The sequence below is a fragment of the Atractosteus spatula genome, chromosome 2 (genome assembly GCF_055471065.1).
Source record: "Atractosteus spatula isolate fAtrSpa1 chromosome 2, fAtrSpa1.hap1, whole genome shotgun sequence".
In the NCBI taxonomy this organism is placed as follows: domain Eukaryota; kingdom Metazoa; phylum Chordata; class Actinopteri; order Semionotiformes; family Lepisosteidae; genus Atractosteus; species Atractosteus spatula.
The window spans coordinates 55,048,758-55,069,121 of NC_142707.1; the positions used below are offsets into that span (position 1 = coordinate 55,048,758).

General features: G+C 37.8%; 1 protein-coding gene across 2 annotated transcripts; it reads right to left on the reverse strand.

Annotated features, from left to right (window-relative positions):
* Positions 1–1,742: 1,742 nt before the first annotated feature.
* On the reverse strand, positions 1,743–19,299 carry wdcp (WD repeat and coiled coil containing). Of its 2 annotated transcripts, none has more exons than XM_088909074.1 (4): positions 19,231–19,299; positions 15,926–17,849; positions 12,089–12,209; positions 1,743–4,703 (listed from the first exon to the last, which is right to left on the reverse strand). In XM_088909074.1, the coding sequence occupies exons 2-4, from the start codon at positions 17,843–17,845 to the stop codon at positions 4,537–4,539; spliced, it is 2,208 nt and encodes a 735-aa protein (XP_088765200.1). In that variant the 5' UTR covers positions 17,846–17,849; positions 19,231–19,299; the 3' UTR covers positions 1,743–4,536. The 2 variants fall into 2 exon arrangements, with proteins under 2 accessions (XP_088765200.1, XP_088765199.1); XM_088909073.1 differs by having other exon boundaries at positions 19,196–19,291.
* Positions 19,300–20,364: the final 1,065 nt, after the last annotated feature.

Genomic DNA, 20,364 nt, shown 5'->3' on the forward strand with positions numbered 1-20,364 from the left:
ATCTCTCTGTGGTGCTGCAAAGATAACAATACAATCTTACACCTGTCTGTACATAACCCATCTGGTTTGGTGGCAAAATGCATCAAGCCAAATTAATGTAGGTGTAGAAGACAGCAGATGGTAACCTTTAAAACAACTGAGAAAGTGCCCAGACACATTAGACCTTCTGAGCGATCCATCTCCTTCCGTCCTGAGTCATCGTGTGCAGAGGCAGATGGGAGAGTAGAGACTGACACTGGAACATGCCTTATTCCACACTGAGGAAACAGGCACAGTCAAAACAGGGACTTTGAATTAAAACGCAGTGTGGGAGGAACTTAAAAGACATGAAGGATGGTTGAGTTTGGCACGCAGAACTTCTTCATACCTCATGAATAACCAAGAAAGGCTAAACCTCAGGATATCCAGGAGCCTTAGCACTAATTCCTCAAGAAACAGTAATGAGAATGCACCTGTCAGCTAGATTTCATACTTAATTTTGTTTCATATTCTAAATTCACATTTAAAGCCCTTAACAATTGCTTTATGTAATTGCCTCTTGTCCTTTAAACACAGCTATGAAAAGCTGTAAATGCTCTTCACAGTTCAAGAAGGATAATAGGATTAAAATGAACAGCTCTATACGGATTAATTTAAGCACAAGAATCAGTTGATGTGGTCGATGCTAAATTTAACCAGATTATCTCTCCACATGCAAAAGGGCATTTTCTTAAAGCTTCAGTATTGGCAACATCTGAAAGTTTGGGGCACTAGTGGGCCTGCCTCAGATTGGGGTGCGATCTGTGTGGGGTTCGCATGCCCTCCCCGTGGCCGAGTAATTTTCCTCCAGATCCTTCCACGTCCCAGAGACATGATGGTTAACTATAATCTCGACATTCAATTGCACTCCCTACTCCCAGCACGAGATCACATCTAATGCGCCCCGACACACCACTCCATACCAATCTTAACTAACCTGACATTTATCATCAAAAACAATAAAAATGTTCTGAATACAGAAATGTTTTGGCTCATTCCATCTTTCCATTTGTTTATTCAGTGAAACATGCAGTGTGGCTTTAAATCCGAGTGTGGCATGCAGATCATATACCCAGAGCGTATAGCAGAGAATAGGCCCGAGACTGCTCTTCTCCCCTCTCTGGGTAGCCAAGACCCTTACCAGGTATAAGAGCCTTTATGATAATGGTTCCCTGGAAGTTATCTTTTTTCATTGTTTCCCAGTGATGTCTAAAGCAGCATTTATAAACTGATGGTTCACGGCATAGTGGTGTGCCTTTCAAACATTAACGGGTGTGATACAATATTTTAGTTGGTGTATCCAAAGTGCTACTTTTCACTTTGGGGGTATACATGAAACAGAAGAGTATCTCTTGGGAATGTAATGTGGTGTGAGTTAAATTTTTCTAGTTTGACATACTGTATATAAACTCAGAACGTTTGAGAGTGGTTGAGCAAAGCTCCTTATTTTACGGTCAACAGTTTCTGCCGGGATAATCTGACTCCGCATTTCGAGGCAAAATCATGTTAAAAACTGAAATGCTGCAAGCTGTGTTTCTAAAATTAATGGTAATATTGTAGAAACTTTCCTTTAGCTGGCAGGTGTAAGAAGTGGAAGAGCAGGTGAGGAGCAGTTGCAAGTTCACATGGGTTTATTGCCCTTAATAATTACCAATTGCATGCTACTGAGATTGGTAAAGGTCATGGCATTTACTAGCCACCCATGAATTAGAAGAGAGAGGATATATGTCCCATCTTTTATTGGAAGATTCAAGAAAGTGAGCATTATTACAGGTGGAAAAGGGGGAAAGGTCAAAGCACAGTCCTGGATATCCATCACTGGGAGAGTGAACACTACAATATGCTTGTGCATGAGTAAAGAATAATGGGAGGAGGGAAGTGTGTCGCCAAACTTTGAGTACCATCAGAAATATAAAATAGATGAGGTGCCTCTTCTAACTATGAGCAGTATAGTTTGCACTATTCATTCAGGAAAGCCAGAATCCATTACAATATGACAAACAGCCAAAACAACAGTTTAAAAAAAACTAACTACTGAAGCATCTGGAAAAGAAATGTATATTCTACAAAGAACATCTATCAAAATAATATAACAGCAAAATGCATCTATGTTAAATCTTTATTTACTGTATTTAAAATTCTTCAACCAGATCCTTTTCTCAGATCCTTTTGACTAAATGGAACTGAAGAAAAAAATGATGTACATGGTATGGGTAAGAAGTAGAAAATGTATGGCTTCTTCTTTAGAAGCCAAAGGATAGCTCACAAATCGTCATTCAGGTTTAATATCACATTCATTTGGCAATATGAAATACCTTGCATTTAAAACTTCTAATCATGACGTAAGATATATTTTTTTCAATGTATAAAAATGTTCAGACTACAAAGAACAGGAAAGGGAGTTTAAATACTATATACAGTAATTCTTTATCTTGCATATTTATCTTAAATTCTACGAAGGTTCACAAAGCTTTCTAAAATCATTTTTATGAAGAAAAAATAGTAAAGGACATTTTTAAAATGTACCGTGGTAATTTTGTCTAGTTTTTATCACTAGCAGAGTTGAGGTAGATATTTAATTTATTGTAAAACATACCAGATGTAATACTTCCTAAAAGGGTTCAAATTAAATACTAATGAGTTGAGGTATGCAAAATGAATGAAGTATTGCTAAATTACAGCTGCAAGAAAGCAACAAAATGTATATTCTTCCAGTTTCGTGTAAATTTTGAAGTCCTACAATTGATATAGAACAGCAAAGTTACTAAGAACATTATAAACATGTCTGAATTTATTATAGATTAATCACTGAAAAAGCTATGGAGGTCCTCAGTGAAAGAAAAAAAAAAGACAGAAATTCAGGTTCATAATATACTGAAAAACTTAAAATGCAATCCCCCAAAAATCACTTATAAAAATAAGGTGAGATAAATTTAGGTACTGATACAGCAAAGACAAAAGTGACTTGAGCTATGGGCCACATGACAAATTTAAGCCATGTCTCTCTGAAGTAACTGATTCATAAGTAATGGTATTTCATGGTTGCATATCCTGACATGCATGTGTCATTTAACAGGTGCTATAACGATTGTATTCAGGTTCATGGGTATTCCCTGAATGGGCAGCACTGGGGCCCTGAATTCAATTCCAGACCCGTGGTGCTACCTGTGTGGATTTGTATGTTCTTGCTGTGTCTGTGTGGGTTTCCCTCCACCATCCAAAAACCTACTGGTAGGTTTTTGGGGAAAAATGGCCTGGTGTGTGTGTGTCTGTACCAGACCTTGTGCCTGATGCTTGCATGGATAGACTCCAGCTCCACCATGCCCCCTAAATTGGATAAAGCAGTTTGCAAATGAATGTATGGATATTCCTTGGTGCACAAATGTGTTAGCAGCAACAGCTTTTATTGCAGAGAGCCAATACCTGAGATGGTCCTTCCTTGGCTCTTATACACAGGTAACAGTATCAGGGGCAATCACTTGTGCTCTCTGTGAACTGGTAGTGCTTCTTGAGTATTGTAACAGTGGATAGTTGCACGCCGTTGCCTGAACATGCTTCTTCTCAACAATTCATTCTCAACATTCAACAATACCATTGGTGCAATTTGATCAAATAGTGTTAAGCATGAGTCTTTCAGCTCTGCAACCTCATAAGTCCATATTTGTTGCTACGTGGATCATACTTGTCTTTTCGTACTTAGCAGACAACAAGGAGTGATGTCTAACAAAAATAGAACAACCACGTGCCTCTGTGTTCACCAGGACACTTCAGTGATGAATGGGATTTTAAAACTGCCCTTTAAAAAGAAAGATGTTAATTTGCAAGTTACAGTAATATTCATCTCAACAAAGGTATATCTGTGCTTACTACTTGTACACTCTAAATACATTATGCTGATCAGCTGTTCACTAAGAAACACAACTACAATGATGAAGTTCAAGCAAGTAGCTGGGTCAGCATGCATAGGCTGCAAAGGAACAAGTAAAGGTTTATTCCACGCTGAAAAGAGAACAAAAAAGAAAACTTTTCGGCTGTGGGGTGTTCTTCACACCTGAAGAAGGCTCCACAGCTGAAACTGTTAAAAGTTGTGTTTCTTTTCCTCTCTTTTCAGCATGGAATAAACCTTTACCTGTTTGCAGCTACAATGGTGCTTTTGACAAATCAATAACATTGTGCAGCTGTCTGACTAATGGCTGAAAAAATGAACATTTAAGGTGCACAGAAGTAATGCTGAATGCACAAATGAACCTCTTTCCGTTTAAAATTCCCAACTGTCTCAAAGTGTCCCAGTGACCACAGGGAAATACGGTCCTCTACCCTCAAGGCATCAAAATAAAACAAGTTTATTGGTTACCTTTGCATAATTAATAATTAGTGGTGAACACCGGTGCTATGTTCCTAATTTTTTGTATTTGTAAAATAAAATACATTACATTGGACATCTCAGCTCTATTAATGAACTGTGAATCCACCACAAAGTATCCCGATAAAACACCTTTCAAGCCATTGGCCATTTTTCTAGTTTTCTGCACATGATGAATGTGGGCCATCTGAAATATCAGCACTAAAGTGGGACCGTGGAAGAGCCTTTGACTTTCCATTTCGAATAGTGATTTCATCCCTGTGTTTAAAGGTCAGCGGAACAAATCCTTCCCCATCTGCAACCAGAACTATCCAGAAAGGACCTTGGGGAAAAAAAAGACAAAAATAGACATTATAAAAATCTTAAAATATCAGTGTGAAACTTTTAACAGTGACAAATTTCAGCTCTTTAGATATCAATTTAAAGTTAAAATCTTTTTAAAAATAGAAAGCTTTGAATATCAAATTACTGTATATATAACAATTAGCATAATATTTAAGATGGTAAAAAACTGATTTAAAGTGCAAACAGAGGTGACAGAAAAGTCATTATTTGAAAGAACCTAATTTCAAGCACTAATTAATGTATGACATTACAAACTCAAAATGATATTTATCTAATTAATATTCATATATTAATTACATTATTCTGTTCTTCCTCTAAAGGTAAAAACCCCTTAAGAGCCTTTCATTTAATATTAACAACCCTGAATGCTGCTATTTAAAATGCTTTAATAGCAATACTGTATTAATATTACATGGCGCAAGGCACTATTTTTATTGATCTGGAACTCCGGTTCAGATCAATCTCAGGTCTTCCCAATTGGATGGTCCCTCTCATCTCAGAACTCATTTAATTTTTTAAAATGTTGCTTTGCTAAAGGTTATGAAGAAAGGTGAGAATTGAGAACATATTTGCTTTGACAAAGCTTAACATCTCCTATAGTACTAGCACCTTTTCTGAAGATAGTATAATACTCTATATAAACTCCAAATGCACAGTGCCTACTCAGACTGTAATGCCAATATACACTGCCATTCCAGAATATTTACTCAAGCTTTAATGAAACATATGCATGATAATGTGCCCCTAAATTGAACCACAAATCACAAATCATACATGTCACTTGAACACATGGGAGAGGAGATACAAGAAAGTTCTGTTGGCATGGCTTCATTTCTGATGGCAGATGGTTCTAATTTAAAAAACTCATGCAAGGATTTAAAAATAGTTCTACACATTAGAATTTTACAATGCTTACAAAAAAGGAATTGATTATTTCGAAACAAATTAGAGAACAAATCCAAACACATTTTCAATAAAGCAAATAAACTGAACTCTGGCGTGAATGGAAGCTGAAATTAAGCAGACTGGGTGATGTGATATGGCACAGCACGCCTTGTGCTGTAAGGAAGAGCTCCCTGTTCCTGCAGGCTTGAAAAGTAGTCAGGGAAGCATCTTGTTGTTAATTAGGCCCATCTGTGTGAAATTGTAAGATGTGACAAGTGGGTTCATAAGCTGATTTTGTTTTAAACCCTTAATTCCTTCTTAATCTCCTCCTATTTTCTCCTCAGGATCTTAGGCTTTCGCAGATAATTTTAAAAGCTGAGGTTTACAAACAAAATCCCATTCTAAAACTAAATTTTGGATATTTTCCCGTATCAACATCAAATGTGTTTTGACTGGGGCCGCAGTGTGGCTTAAAGAACTCCACAGACCATGCTGTTTACAGTCGAACTGCATAGCTGCATGCGAGACAACCTGGGTGTCTTCTGCATGCTCTAAAACAGTGACCACTGAAGCTTCGGGTGCCTAGGAGCTTGCAGTATCAAAAAAAAAAACTGAATCTGATCTCCCTCTGCTGGCACTGGAGGTCCAGTGTGAATAAGGGGTGGGTAGACTAACAAGTGCAGGTCTCAGAGAAAGCACTATCTCCCTTCATCTTTGCAAGGTAAAGGACAAGACCTGCCTTTATCACTTAATTAGAAAATTACAAATATGACAATGAAAAAATAATTAAAAATGAGAAATTACATTTAAATGATTAAAAATATATAATTATGCCTTTGAGGTATTTTCATTTATATTTTGTAGTCTTATTTGTATGTTTCTCCCAAGTTAAAACAACACAATCTTAATCAACACATTCGGGATTCTCTTATCTCAAGCACTCTGTTCCCTCAGGCTTTGAAAATTTTGCACGGCTTTGGCAACTCAATCTTTTTTGTCGGCAACACCTGTAGCTTTCCAGGCACCTGTCGGCTTCCTGTGCTGCCAGTGAAACACGTATCTTTTCTGCAATTGGTACTGAACCTCCAATAGGGGGCAGGGCTATGCAACCAGTGGCTCAAATTTGGGCAGGTCAGAGCAGTCGGCCTGTGCTTCCTCATTCTCTCGTGTGTTAAGGAACGGGATTCGCAGCCGTAAGCCAAAACACACAATTGGCAATTCCAAAATTGGGTGGGCATCACAAAAAAATAATCAAAAGAGAAATTTTCTAGGAAAGGGTAGAAGAATAATGTAATGACAAAGAAAAAAAATTGTCTGAGCAGCAAGTTATTCAAAGTTTTTAAGTTGAGAGGCATTATGTGAATATTTTATTTATATATACATATTTCTTTTTTTTTTACTTCTTGTAAGAACAATGAGTTTGATTTTTCCATCTGTCAAGTCCAGTTGTTTACATTTTAGCTCACACACCTGAATGAGGGGTGATTTTAAAACAAGGAATGGACAAAGGCTTGATAATTAAAATGAAAAAACTGAAATATTTTGCCCATAATTTAGAACTTGGTCTACATGACTATTGTGAACTGCTACTCTACTGTATTTTCCTTTAAACTACCATATGTTTCAGTAATAATACAATCTATTATTTAACTGTAGTCTTTATTTATCTACCCACATGCTCCTGGCTGGCACTTGATTTAGTATTAAAATGATCCATGTTAAGCACCACTCATCCTATTGAAAGCAACATAAACAATGACAAATCAAGTTCATGTCTGTTCCAAGTAATATATAAATGTCAAATTTTTAAAAATAAACCTCCTTTCAAGAAACCAGCCACAACATGACTTTTCCCTCAACTGCAAACTTCTTAAAATCTTAAAATCACTTATTTTGGAGCAAGTGAAAAAATACTTTATATACCTTTAATGAAAAACATCCAAAGTTTTTTAAAGATGTTCTTCTAGATTCTATATTTGTTATATTGTTTAGTTTTCAGGCCATGTTTTGAAATTTTTCCTTTGCATTTCTACAAGTACAAAATAAAATCCAAGAGAATTTTGTGTCCATTAAATTTTCATTGTATTAATACAGAAAAATAGGATTTTTCATGACAAAAGTACCCTTGTCCCATTCTTAAATGGTTCCTTGTAGCTGGGATCTTTAACATTACATAATGTAACTTACTCAAAGCCTGCCGTATCCCCTAAAGCTTCACTACAGCTGTGCACAGAGCACGATACCTGCTTTTCATTACTGCAGACATTTAATCAAGTGAAAACGTATGTCTATTATACATGTTTGAGCTCATTTTAAGTATACCCAAACACAGTGTTATATTTATACTCTATTAAGAATAAATTAAATCTATTGGAAAACTGTTAAATTGACCATCATGCCCAGTTATCCAGTATGATCAGGTGTATGACTTCCTAAAAACTCTGGGTGCACAGTTAACATTCAAGCTTTTGAGTGATTCCATGTGAACAGCACAAATGGAACCCATCCCTTATAGAGCCAAGCTTTAAAGAAAGGCCTCCCATAGTGTCTCAAGAAGTAAAGGCACTTGTCCGAGCACAGCGTAAGTTCAATGATGCCAGCACTGTAGCTTTAAGCTTGGGTTACGTCACTAGCTGACTGACTCAGATTCCCCAAGAGGTGGCACACAATTGGCTGAGCACATCTGAGAGTAGAGTCAGGGCTTAATAGGACAAGGCTCTCAACAGAACCCATGAGGCACTCAGGTGCTCTCGGGCTTGCAGTGCTGTAGGACAGGAACATGCCTTTATTCCAACTGGCACTGAACCTCCAGCAGGAGGAGTGTTGCCTGTGATGTATTAAGACACGTTTCAAAGATGATAGTGGAGGCTGCATACACTTTCCATTCTCTACTGTGTGGGGTCACAGGATTTGTAGATTTGTAGCTGTGAACAAACTGAGATTGAGGTGATTCTGAAAGGTGAACTGCAACGCTATTTTTATCTTTCAGGGTTAGAAAGAATCAGCGTTGATGAGTGCATTTTAAACCACAATAAAAGTAAAATGAACACAGTAACTTGTAAAACCTCCACCTTACATCATGAAATAGATACATTTCCGACAGGACAATAAAACCTCCGGTGACGTGAAGTGGCCCTTTTACATTGTAAACTGGCTTCTGAATACATCTCTTTTAATCCAATAGAAATATTACCCTCAACTTTGAGATGGTTTTGCTGTTAAATAGAACTTACTTGTTAACTCTGCATGCAGATCACGTTAGAAACTTTCTGTGGTGAAATATCTGCATGTACTTAATTTGCTCACACATCACATTACATTAGTCAGTAAAGTGACTAGTGAGCATGAAGGGCTGCATCATGGCACGGCCCGTGGGAACTCTCCCTCTTGCCTGTGGTGAGACCAAGGATTTGAGACAGTGGCGACTTACATTACGTTCACAACGTTTACAATTTTGTGCTTAATTCAAAATCTGTCGTTTTTTTTATACCGTCAATGAATTTATTTTGTTATGGAGATTTAATAACCAGTCTGAGGAATTGTGACAGCAGTTCCCCTTTGAAGAAAACAATTGGCAATTCTAAATTTAAATATTTCATTTATAACACTTAAATTTGTATGAGGATTCTGAAGTTTTTAAGAATTACTTCACATTTTAATGTATACAGACATGAAATCAAAAACTAGTCAAACTAATAAAGGTATGTTATCTTCATAATTAAACTCACAAATTTAAGAATAAAAGGTAAGATGTCATCACCTAACAATTTTAAGTATTGTTTACTTACTGTAGCTAGGTATTAAACCACTAAATTGGTATTTACAACTTACTTTACAACAACTTTACTGTGTATGAGTGATGTACTGTACGTCCACTCTTGCAGAAGTAAAGAAAATAGTTTTTTATTGATAAAAGTAAAATTTGTGAGGGAGGCCGCAAGTGAAAAATGTAATGGGGAGAAGTGTGAAAAAAGTCCTGATTAAAATGATTTTCTGTGGCAAAACTGAAATCCAGGTAGATATGTAAATAGTAATAAGTTTAGAATGCACTGTATTTGCACTATACATATTGGTTATTTATATTAAGTTTAATTCTTAAATTTTATTACATAAACTGTTAATTAGTACATACTTTCACTAATTGATAATTAGCTTTTTTAACACTGTAAATTGTCTGCAGTCAATTAATTTCTGTTTGGGGGTTATCAATTGAAAATGGCCTACAGGCTAAACTGAAAATACAATGCATCTTGCATCATGTCAGAAAGTGAAACACCTTCAATTTTAGAGTGATTCACAATAATGAACACAATTTTTACTTTTTGCTTTTTAAAAACATACCTATAAAATCACATGCTTACCAACATCAGCAGCAGTATTTAGCTTTTTACTGACCTTTAAGCTCTACTATTTCTTTTCAGCTTGTGCTAGGGTAACATTACACAGTTACTGACGAAACCAAGACTAACAGTCAAAAAGCACCATAGTAGCACCCTGCTGCAAGCTGAATGTATCATCTTTGACAAATACAAACATAAGAGGTAAAAACTACCAAGGAAAGGACATTTTGTACAGTTTGAAAACTGTACTTTTATAAAAAGTAAAAATCAACAAAAGAGTTTTAATTAAAGGCTGTGATTTTGTTGTCTCCTTGAGACTAAGATGCAACACATTTGCCACGCCCACCTGGGTGATGTGTGGCAACCATTATCTAGCAAAAGTCTCACTACACAGCAGATTAGGTTGAGAATTTGAAAACGAGAAATTGCTTTACTAATTTAATAAAAGTGGAGTGCTAGGAAGGCTACTGGCCACTAGTGTTAACTAACTTTACTCTTTTGAAAAGTGCCATAGGATCTTTAATGACCACATAAACCGGACCTTGGTTTAATGTCTCATGCCAAGGACAGCACCTCCTACAGTGCTTTGTCTCTGATTACCATAATTATGGCCATTGGTTTGGAAATTTGGGTTTAGCTGGGATAGAGTTCCATATACTGGAACACTACTTTACCACCCTGGATTTCTGTAGACTTCTCTCAACCCAGTACAGACTAGGCACAGCCTTGCTAAGCTTCCAAGATCAGACTACAAAGTGGTAACACTGCTGCTCAAGAGGTGAAGTGATAACAGGTTCCACCGACCTGGAGTGTTGGAGTGGAGTGTTAACCATAACTAAATGGAACATCAACGACAGCCTTCAAGTGCTACAGAGATGTCTCTTCCAACACTTGCTCAAGACCAGTTCGTGGTACTATCCCTGTCTTGAGCAAATGTTGGAAGAGACATCTTGGTACCACGTGAAAGCTGTTGTCGATGTTTCATGGTGTTATGGTTAACACTCTGGACTCTGAATACAGTGATCTGATTTCGCATGTCGGCAAAACCTATTATCTCTTCTACCTCTTGTGCAGCAGCGTTACCGCCTTGTAGCCCTAGTTTTCTTTTTCTCACGTGGAAGCATGAAGGTCTTCCAGGGAAACATTGCTCTAAACTACAACTGCATCCACCCCACGTAACCCTGCTGAGCAGATTGCTGAGTTCTTGGAGGGTCAAGGCTTGCAGTCTGCCTCCTCAGCCATTAGCCTGCACTGGAGCCAGGAACATACAATTATGTACTTTGACGCAAAGCTGATGCATCACATAAACTGCTTTTGGGGCGTTCACCCTAGGGATATTAAAAATTTCAGGCATATGGTTTTGAATTGAGGAAAAAATTATAAATCATTAGCTGCAGTTGTACTGAGACCATTGTGCTGAATTAGCTAAATGGTTATGATTAGAATCAGATTAAATTTGTAATCGCTGACTGGAATTAGAAAATTATTTTTGAGTTTCAATTTTAGAAATATAACTTCATTTTTTAGACATCTTAAAATTAGCACCTTTTCACCTGATCTTGTCAGATCTCATTGGGTAAGCAAAGATGGGTCTGGTCAGCACTGGGATGGAAGACCTCCAAGGAAAACCAGTTACCACTTTAAGAGGTGCATATGACACTATTCCCTCTGAACCAGTATTTCTCTAAACCAATTTCCCAATATGGTGACAGGGTACGTAGCGCAGCAAAAGAAGCCATCATTTGGAGGACACATTAAACTGAGGTCCTGACTAGTTAGTCATTAAAGACCCCATGGATCTTGAAAGACCCCATCTATGAACTGGCTTCATTACTCTGATGAACAGACGTATGTGTGATTTTCCACATTTAATCTGACCTTGCTAGTGTGACTTTATTAACAATAGGGTGAGTTTGATTATTTTATCTCACCTGATAAAATAATCAAACTACACCCTAAATAAGCAGGTCAGTATTTTCAGATTTTGAATACTAATTGTAACAGACCTGAGTCCAACAATGTGCTGTCAATCATGTGTATACCTACTGTATACACATGCTAGTGCTAATAAAACACGCACTGCACAATGCAAACTTAGTACTACAGCCTGTTCAGATGATAGACATTCTTTACTTACCATGCAGCATTTCTACAATCGAGAGACTAAACAGCTCTTGGATAACCCGCAAGCATAGTTTGCCTTCACACAACAGTACAGGCCTCCTCTCATCGATGAATACATTCTCAGAAAGCTGCTTCTGCAGAAGAAGAAAGGCAAAGATCATCTGAAACAGTAAATAAACAGTCTGCAGAGACCTCTACAACGAAAGCAGGAGATGCAATTATCCCGTTTGGTGCTCATCAGATTTCAACAAGCAAACCAGATACCCACAAAGATAAAGGCATTGTGCAGGGCTTGAAAGTAGATTTGGCTGGTCCTTCAATGCAGAATAACAGCTTTTAGTTTCACGATTTAGATCAGTTGCTATCATTTTCTCATGTATAGAAAATATTACAGAACTCTTTTCTTGCCCAACAGTGCATTATTTTTTTAATATGTGTATACATTACTGACAGTGATATTTCAATATCCCTTCTGTAAATACCTGAATACACAGAATTAGGGCAGGGAAGCGGATTGCTAAAAGGATTTTATGTATTTCACCTCTAGACAACCAATCTAACCCATGTCAAGGTCATCAAGACATTCTCTTTAATCTGGTGGATAGTGAAGGACATCTCTGTTAAAAGTTTTGGTACCTTCAGGCAAGTGAAGAATATCAGAAAATTCTTAACATAAGATGTTTGTCACTCTAACCGTTTAAACTATACACATTTATCAGAGTCAGCAGAGCTTGAATTGATGACATTGTAATCAAAACACACATTTAACTACAAAATCACACTGCCAATCAAACAGTAATTGGTCAAACAGAGCAAACGAAAGATAATATCCACGCCTGAAGAACACTGGGCCTCTTTTCTTTTCTTTCACCTTTATTTCTGTTCCTTTGGAAAAAACAATGCTGTTCATTTTAAAAGGTGGGCGGCACATTGGAGACGTGGTTACCATTGCGGCCTCACCATACAAAGGTTCAATTCACCACCTGGGTGCTTCCTGCGTGGAGTCTGTATGTTGTCCCGTGTTCACATGGGTTTCCTCCAGGTACTCCGTTTTCTTCCCAAAGTCCAAAGACATGCTATGGCTTAACTGGCTTTCGGGAAAGTTGGCCCTGGCATGAGAGTGAGCCTGTCTGTGTGTGCCCTGCGATGGACTGGCACCCCAGCCAGGGTGTTCCTTGCCTTGCGCCTGTTTGCTGTGATAGGCTCTGGCTCCTCCACAACACTGACTTGGATGAAGATCTTAGAAAATGAATGGATGGATTTTAAAAGGACACATGTCTCTAGAATATGGCAGTGCATGCAATTTGGTTGAATAAATTTATAGTGCTAGGTGCATTAAAAGAAAGCACTCACAGCTTCTTAAAGATAATAACTATATGTTACCTTCGACAACAATATATAGTAAGACACGTATCAAGAGGAATTAAAGCAATAGCATTTGTGGGTTTGTCATTATTTTACATTGAAGTACCATCTTAATTTCAAATCTATTTTTAATTTGAGAAAAACAATGCAGTTTATTTCCAGTATTAATTATGAAGTTAGCAACCTAGGAGTCTAAAGTGTCCCCTGGCTAAACAGTGGGCCTTACCTTCCTCTCCTTCAACACAGTACAGCAACAAGTACTTGTTATTTTGACAATTTCCCTTTTTAAAAATATGAATAGCCTATACTTTGCATCCCATACATTGATGGGGACAATAATCCTCCTTTCTTCGAAAAAACTATTCTGGTCACTGGGTCTGTGTGCAGTTGACACAACTTGGACGAATGCTTGATCAGGCTTAGCACTGGTTCATAATTTTTCTTTATGTAACAGTAATATTATTGCTTTGTGAAGCATCAAATCCCAGTTACAGTAATACAGTACGTACTATACAAGTGTTCACTTTGACAACATGCAAAGGGTCATGCATAGTAGACAAAGACAAGGCAACAAGCATAAATACAGTGTTTGTGCATGCTCCACTTTGTGCTTTGTGTTAAAACTGCTCTAATTTTACTGAAGAACAGAACCATAGGATCCATCTAAATTAACTTCTTCTGGGCTTTTTATGTATTGCATAATCATTAGTGGTGTCACTGGTGGTATTAGTATTTATTTTGGTACTGATCCATTTGATTCTTCAAAAATATTATATCAGCACATTACTTATTCAACTGATGAAAAGCTTTAACATTCATTCTATATCACTCTTAACCCGTCTGTAATTTATAATTTAAGGCCTGAAAAGGTAAGAGAAAAAAAATATGTCGGATGTATTTCCAAGAAAATCCTCCACAGCTGAAAAGAAAGATACCTTTTCTTTCTTCTGTGTGGAATTAACCTCTATTCTGACTTTGCTGCTCAAACACTGACACAGCTCAAAACTAATAAACAGTATGATGCTACAGACAACAAAGGCAATCCACTCAGATATTCACTGGAGATTCCTGCCTGTTTTAGGCAGTCATCCATTATTTCAGCATATAGGTCATGTGTATGCCCAGGTGTATTACAGACTTTGAACTGAATACTCTCGTTTTTCTTGTTGCAGTTATAAAAAATAATTACTACAGGTCTGTAAGCATTCATTTGCAAAAGGCAACTAGATTGATGTCAGACAGCCATCTAATTCCCTTACTACTTATGCAGATCCTATAATCCATAAAAAGTCATACACTATCTGCCTCCTTTCTATATGTGTAGGTGATCTTACCCAAACTTTTCCCTAATCCCCTTTTTAAAAAATAAAATCACTGTTAAGATCTTATACACCTAAAAGGGTCGTGAACTGAGTCCAATATTGTAATTATTTTAACTGTTACATGAAAGAAAATCATTATTTTAATAATTTGTCAGTACTGCAAATTAGGAGAAAAAGAAAATTTGATTTTAAAAAATTAATTAAACTTTATAATTTGTGTTCCAATATCTCTTTGCTAAGTTTGCTGAGCTGCAGAGTTTGCACTACAAATGTAGCAGATCCCCTCGACAGGAGTGCCGTTATCCTCTTTTGTTCAGGAAGGAAGGATATAATGAAAGGAAAACACATGCTTTAGTGTTTATTAGTCTATTTCTTATCTAAGCTTTATGAATCTGCCAAAACTTTAGGAAGATTTTAATACGGGGAGGAATATGGGGAGGAAGAGAAACTGCCATAGCAATCAGATTCAAAATAAAAAGAACTGATTATGACCAGTTTAGTTTTTTTATCCAGAAATCTACTGCCGTGACTAAATAAGGGTAAACTGTGCTACAAGTAATAAAAAAAAAACACAGAAGAATGAAATATGTTATTTGGACCCCTGTATGTCTGTAGGATTACTGTTGATATTTTGTGTAACAGCAAAAATGATAACAAGAATAATCATTATTAAGACAACATAAGACAGCTAGTCACGTGTATCTGGCCAGTGCAATGTAGAGGATATTTCTGATCTGGCCTGCATACAAACAGATGGGCCACACTATACTTAATGATAAAATAAAATGTCTGTCCAAATTTGTAATCTATTTACTAATGTTCCTTACATTGCAAGGCTATAATAATTGGTTTTAAATCATTTATAGTGGGCCAAGAGATTTTCTAGAGCAGTGTCTGAAGGCTTTTTTTTATCAGATGAGTTCTTCATGTCTTTTTATGGAAATAAACAACAAGTTATGTCTACTAGCAACCTTCCACAAACTGACAGTTAAATCTAATTAATCTGGGAAGAAGGGTTATTCATTCACAAAACAACCCACCACAAACCAATGCACAACAACTCAGTTCATGAAGAATCGTTGTTCCATAAACAGAACTCAAACTAGAACTATGGAAAATTAAAAGGAATCGTTCTGTATAGTAAATTGTAAGGTGCCATTTACCTGACAACTGATGTTGACAAAAGGGGGATCAGATGAAGACGGATAAGCACCCATCGACTTCTTTCCATTTCGAGTGAAGTCTGTAATTTCCGACAGGCACTGCTGTACCTCTGAAAACCTGGCAAACAGCCTTTCCAGATTTTGAGAGAGCTGATCCACTGTTTTCTCCTTCGGCAAGCTGTTGTTCTTTGGCAGAGCTGGAGCGGAGTGTAGCCTTTCCAATGACTCTAATCGTGGAGAACTGGGCCTGCTTGATTCCCTGCTGGTTGGCCCTGTCACAGTTAAGCCCGCCGATCGGTTGACGGGCTCATTGTCAAAATTCTCGATGGCTATTGAGGACTCGCTGGACGTTGCTCTGTCTGAAAAGTCTGTTACACTGGCCACTGGGCTCTGCTCACAACTCTTCACTTCTTCAATCAGCTTTCTCCTGCCACTGGGAGACTGGATTACAGTTCCTGCAGGGAGCAGCAGTTCCTTCACCCCTTGGACACGTTCTTCCTTGGACAGGTTCTCAAAATACTTCTTCATCCCAGGGATACTGACACCGGAATCCACGTTAGATGAGTTTTGACTAAAAGCAGTCATAGAAGACGATTCTTCGTTATAAATTAGTTCTTTGGTCATGAGCCTAATGATGTATTTATCAGTGTTTGAAGAAGGAAGGAAAGCTGGGTCATTTGACTTCTGCTTGCCCACTAAAAGCAAGAGCATTTTTTCATTCAAGAAGCACAGTCCCTTTGGCCTTTCGGTTTTCTGCAGCTGAATCTGCTGGATATTAGGCATGGCTGAGGCCGTTACACAGTACACCAATATCATGTTACACGTGTTTGAGGCCACTGCTACAGTACGTCCACGAGGATCAAAAGCAATAATGTCAGGGACCAAAATACCAGGAATACTTACTTTCCTGGTTGTTGTCACCTTCCTTTCATAGGTCACCAAGATCAAATGGGAAGAGTCTTGTCCAGATCCGGTAATATGATCACGACGCTTCAAGTGAATCAGAGGACTGGGGTCTGATTTCCTGTGATTTGCAAGGATGTGAGTTAGGTCCAGAGGACCCGATGTGGAAGAAGCAATGGAATTTAGAGCTAAAGACCTTTCAGAGTCAATAGACCTCCTTCTGGAGTCTAAAAAACAGTCTTCATCTACAACTAGCACAGAAGACTGTGAAGGCAATGAACCTGTTTCTGATGCAGAGGAGACATCAAAAGCCATGCCAGCATTGAGACCACATATTTTATCCAAAGGCAGCTCTGTGGCAACAGCGACTTGAGCATCTTCGGTAGATTCAATAGCACAGATGTAACCCCCAACATCAAAGATGGGGCAGAAAGAACAGGCATTGAGGCTTTTCTGAATGTCATTCCAAATGTAGGAGTGGAGAGCGCTCCCAATTGCAACCACCAATCGCGTGCCGTCTTTCGTCCAGCAAGCACAGTGTATCAAGCCACTACCTTTGATGTCCGCTTTCACCCTGCGGTTGTCAACCCTGACTGAAAATAACACAGAGGCGTCCCTTTTGGTTAGTATAGCGAGCACGTCCTTCTTTGGGTGCCACACACATCCCTGAGACAGCACGGGGAAAGGCTCGCTCATTTCACATGTCTGAGTGCACAGCAGCTTGTTCTGCTCCAGAGTGCTGAGCTGGAGTTGCCACACGCTGACATGCTTCTTGTGCTGAACAGCGAGAAGGGCAGGAGACCCTGTGCAGCAAACAGGACCCCAAAAAAGTCCAAGAACATGGTCAAATTGCCCGATAACGTTGGTGTCGCCAAACTTGGGTTCTCCATTAGCCCAATACAGAGCCGTTAGCGCTACTTGCTTCCCATCTGTCCAGGCTATTCCATGCACAGGGTGAATAGCTTGATGAAGAGCATTAAGACCAGTCCTTAGCAGCTTCGCCTTGCCCAGATCCATCCTTCTGAAAACCAGGCACAACAAGAGAGCAAAGTTCAAGAGCAGCTCATCACAGAAATTTAAAAGTGGACTCTTTTTTTATGAAAAAACAAAAGAACACCATGTGTGCTATATGCAGTTTACAAGGAGACTAAGAATAAGTGTGCTCGAAAAGCCTCTTTCCTCCGTCTCTTCCAATGTGAAGCACTTAATCCTAATAACACGTACATTACCACACCAGCGTCAGAGCTGATTATATTCACGTGTCCCTATGCAGATCAGGTTCGCAGAAATCTGCCTTCCCGATATTTTTAGAAAACACAGAGGTCAGCCTCCCCTAATCTTTTCAAACTCACACTTCAAAAAGATAAGTGGTGTGAAATTTTAAGATGTGTCACTGCTCGTTATTAAATTGCCAAACATGCTGCTGAAGCAGTTTACAGTTGAGGCTTTTTCTACAATCTACATTTCAGCACTAAATATCGTCTCCTCACTAAAAAACTAGTGTGCATTAGACAAGAGTAAAACATACTTATCAACCAAAAAAAGAGTTTTAATATAACAGCACTGCCAACTTAGTCTTATAGATAGCAATGCACTTTTACAATCCAATCCAATTACAATAATAAATCCAAAGGCAGATTAAAAGAAGATTCAGATCGTACATATAGAAAGATATAAACAAAATATTTTTATTTCGCAAATTTACTACAGTAACATACGGTAGTATTTATTGAAAACTGTAGTTCAGAACAGAGGATTTGACTTAAAACACAAATACCACTGAAAATACATAAAACAATACATACACATACAACAAAAAGTATGATTTCAATTCAGCTGAGTACTGTTTCTTGCTATTTTTCATCAATTAGAAAGGTTACTTTTTTAAAGTTTAGCTATTTTTTAGGTTTACCGACTTAGCTACAGTTTAAATTTACTTTGCACCACACTTAACTTATTCGGTGGTTTATTTTTAAGTGTAAGCAATGCCTATGTTTATAAAGCGGACAGGTCTGATGTGCTAATGAGCTCAAGCCCCAGAACAGACAGCAGCAGGGAATAAGGCTGTCATGGCAACAACGGATTATCAGACCACGTCTCTTACAAAATGACCATTAAGTATTTAATCATTAATTATAACAATTATTGAACGTATAAGAAGAAACATGCCAACGTATGAATTGCATAATTAAAAACTGTACATCCAAATTTAAGAAGATGAACAAAGGAAAGTGATTCTATAATAACGTAACTTTTTCAAATGAAACGCTGTCATGAAATTTAACATACGATAAATCGTTACTTATTTTAATAGAAGGTAATAGTGGTTAGTCAACAAATGAAAACCACGATTGCTATCTCAGGTACCTGTTCTGTTAACCTTACATCACAATCGCTCGTACTTTCAACGTTGTTTATGGCCTTCTCAGGTGCATCTTCCCGGGTGAAATTTCAGCAGCGACTGACTGCCGGAAAGAGAAACGATACATCCTATTCGAGGTGCTAAGCACTGTGGGAATTGTAGTGCCGGGTTGTTTATGCCAAGACAGGAGAGCCGGACTCAACGGGCATGTACTGTAAAACAATGTGGCGACACTTTCGCTGTTCAGAAACTTAAACAAAAAAAGCGTTTATAGAGGAGCTTACTGCATCTCTTTACTGTTGTTGTTTTGGGAGCTCTTATTCCTGGTAATTAGCCTCTAAAATCATGAGAGACTGCGATGGGTGCCTAAATAAAAAATTAAAAGGCAAATTGACCAAAAGGTAAAGAGTACAAAATAGCAATCAGTTTTGAAGGCTAAACCTGTGCCCGTTTCGAGTAAGCCTTCTCCAGCTTTGTTTACTGACCGTTTGTGATCATAAGTGACTATAGTTTAACTTTTCAAGTGCCAGATGTGAAAACTCTTTCTTTCTTGATGTCATCCTGAGAGTTTTGAATCAATCGATGCAACAGTTCATAAGATGATTTTGAACATTTTTCCTCATTCCAGTACTTGAAAGACTATTTGTGAATTTTGTTTGCGTATCAGTGCTCCTGTACTCCAATTTAAGACTTTCTCCATCTTAGGCGGCACTGTAAAGGACAGATCTTCGCAAGTGCAGTAAATGATTGGAAACCATCTGAAAATGAGGTGATTCAGCCCAGTCTGTTTGGTTGCTAGTAGTCAACTGATCAATTATAATCATATTGTACAATATTATCAAGATATGAGCTTAGGTATCATCTTAGACAACATGTCTGGGTAGCCTATTTTATGTAATTTATTCCCACAACCCTTTATGTAAAAAGTGCTTCATATTCTGAGTTCCTATTCCGATTGTGTCATCCGGTTCATGTTTGTTGATTTCTGAAGTCTGTTGGGTTGAGTAGGTCAGCACCTTTGAGGATTTTGATTATTTGGTTGTTTTACATAAGTCCTTTGCATTACCTTTGTCAATACTTTTAACAATTGTTAATACTTGAATCAGATTCCTCTTTTAGTCTTCTTTGTTGAAAACTAGGAAGTTAATATTTGTATTATATTGGTGTAATGATT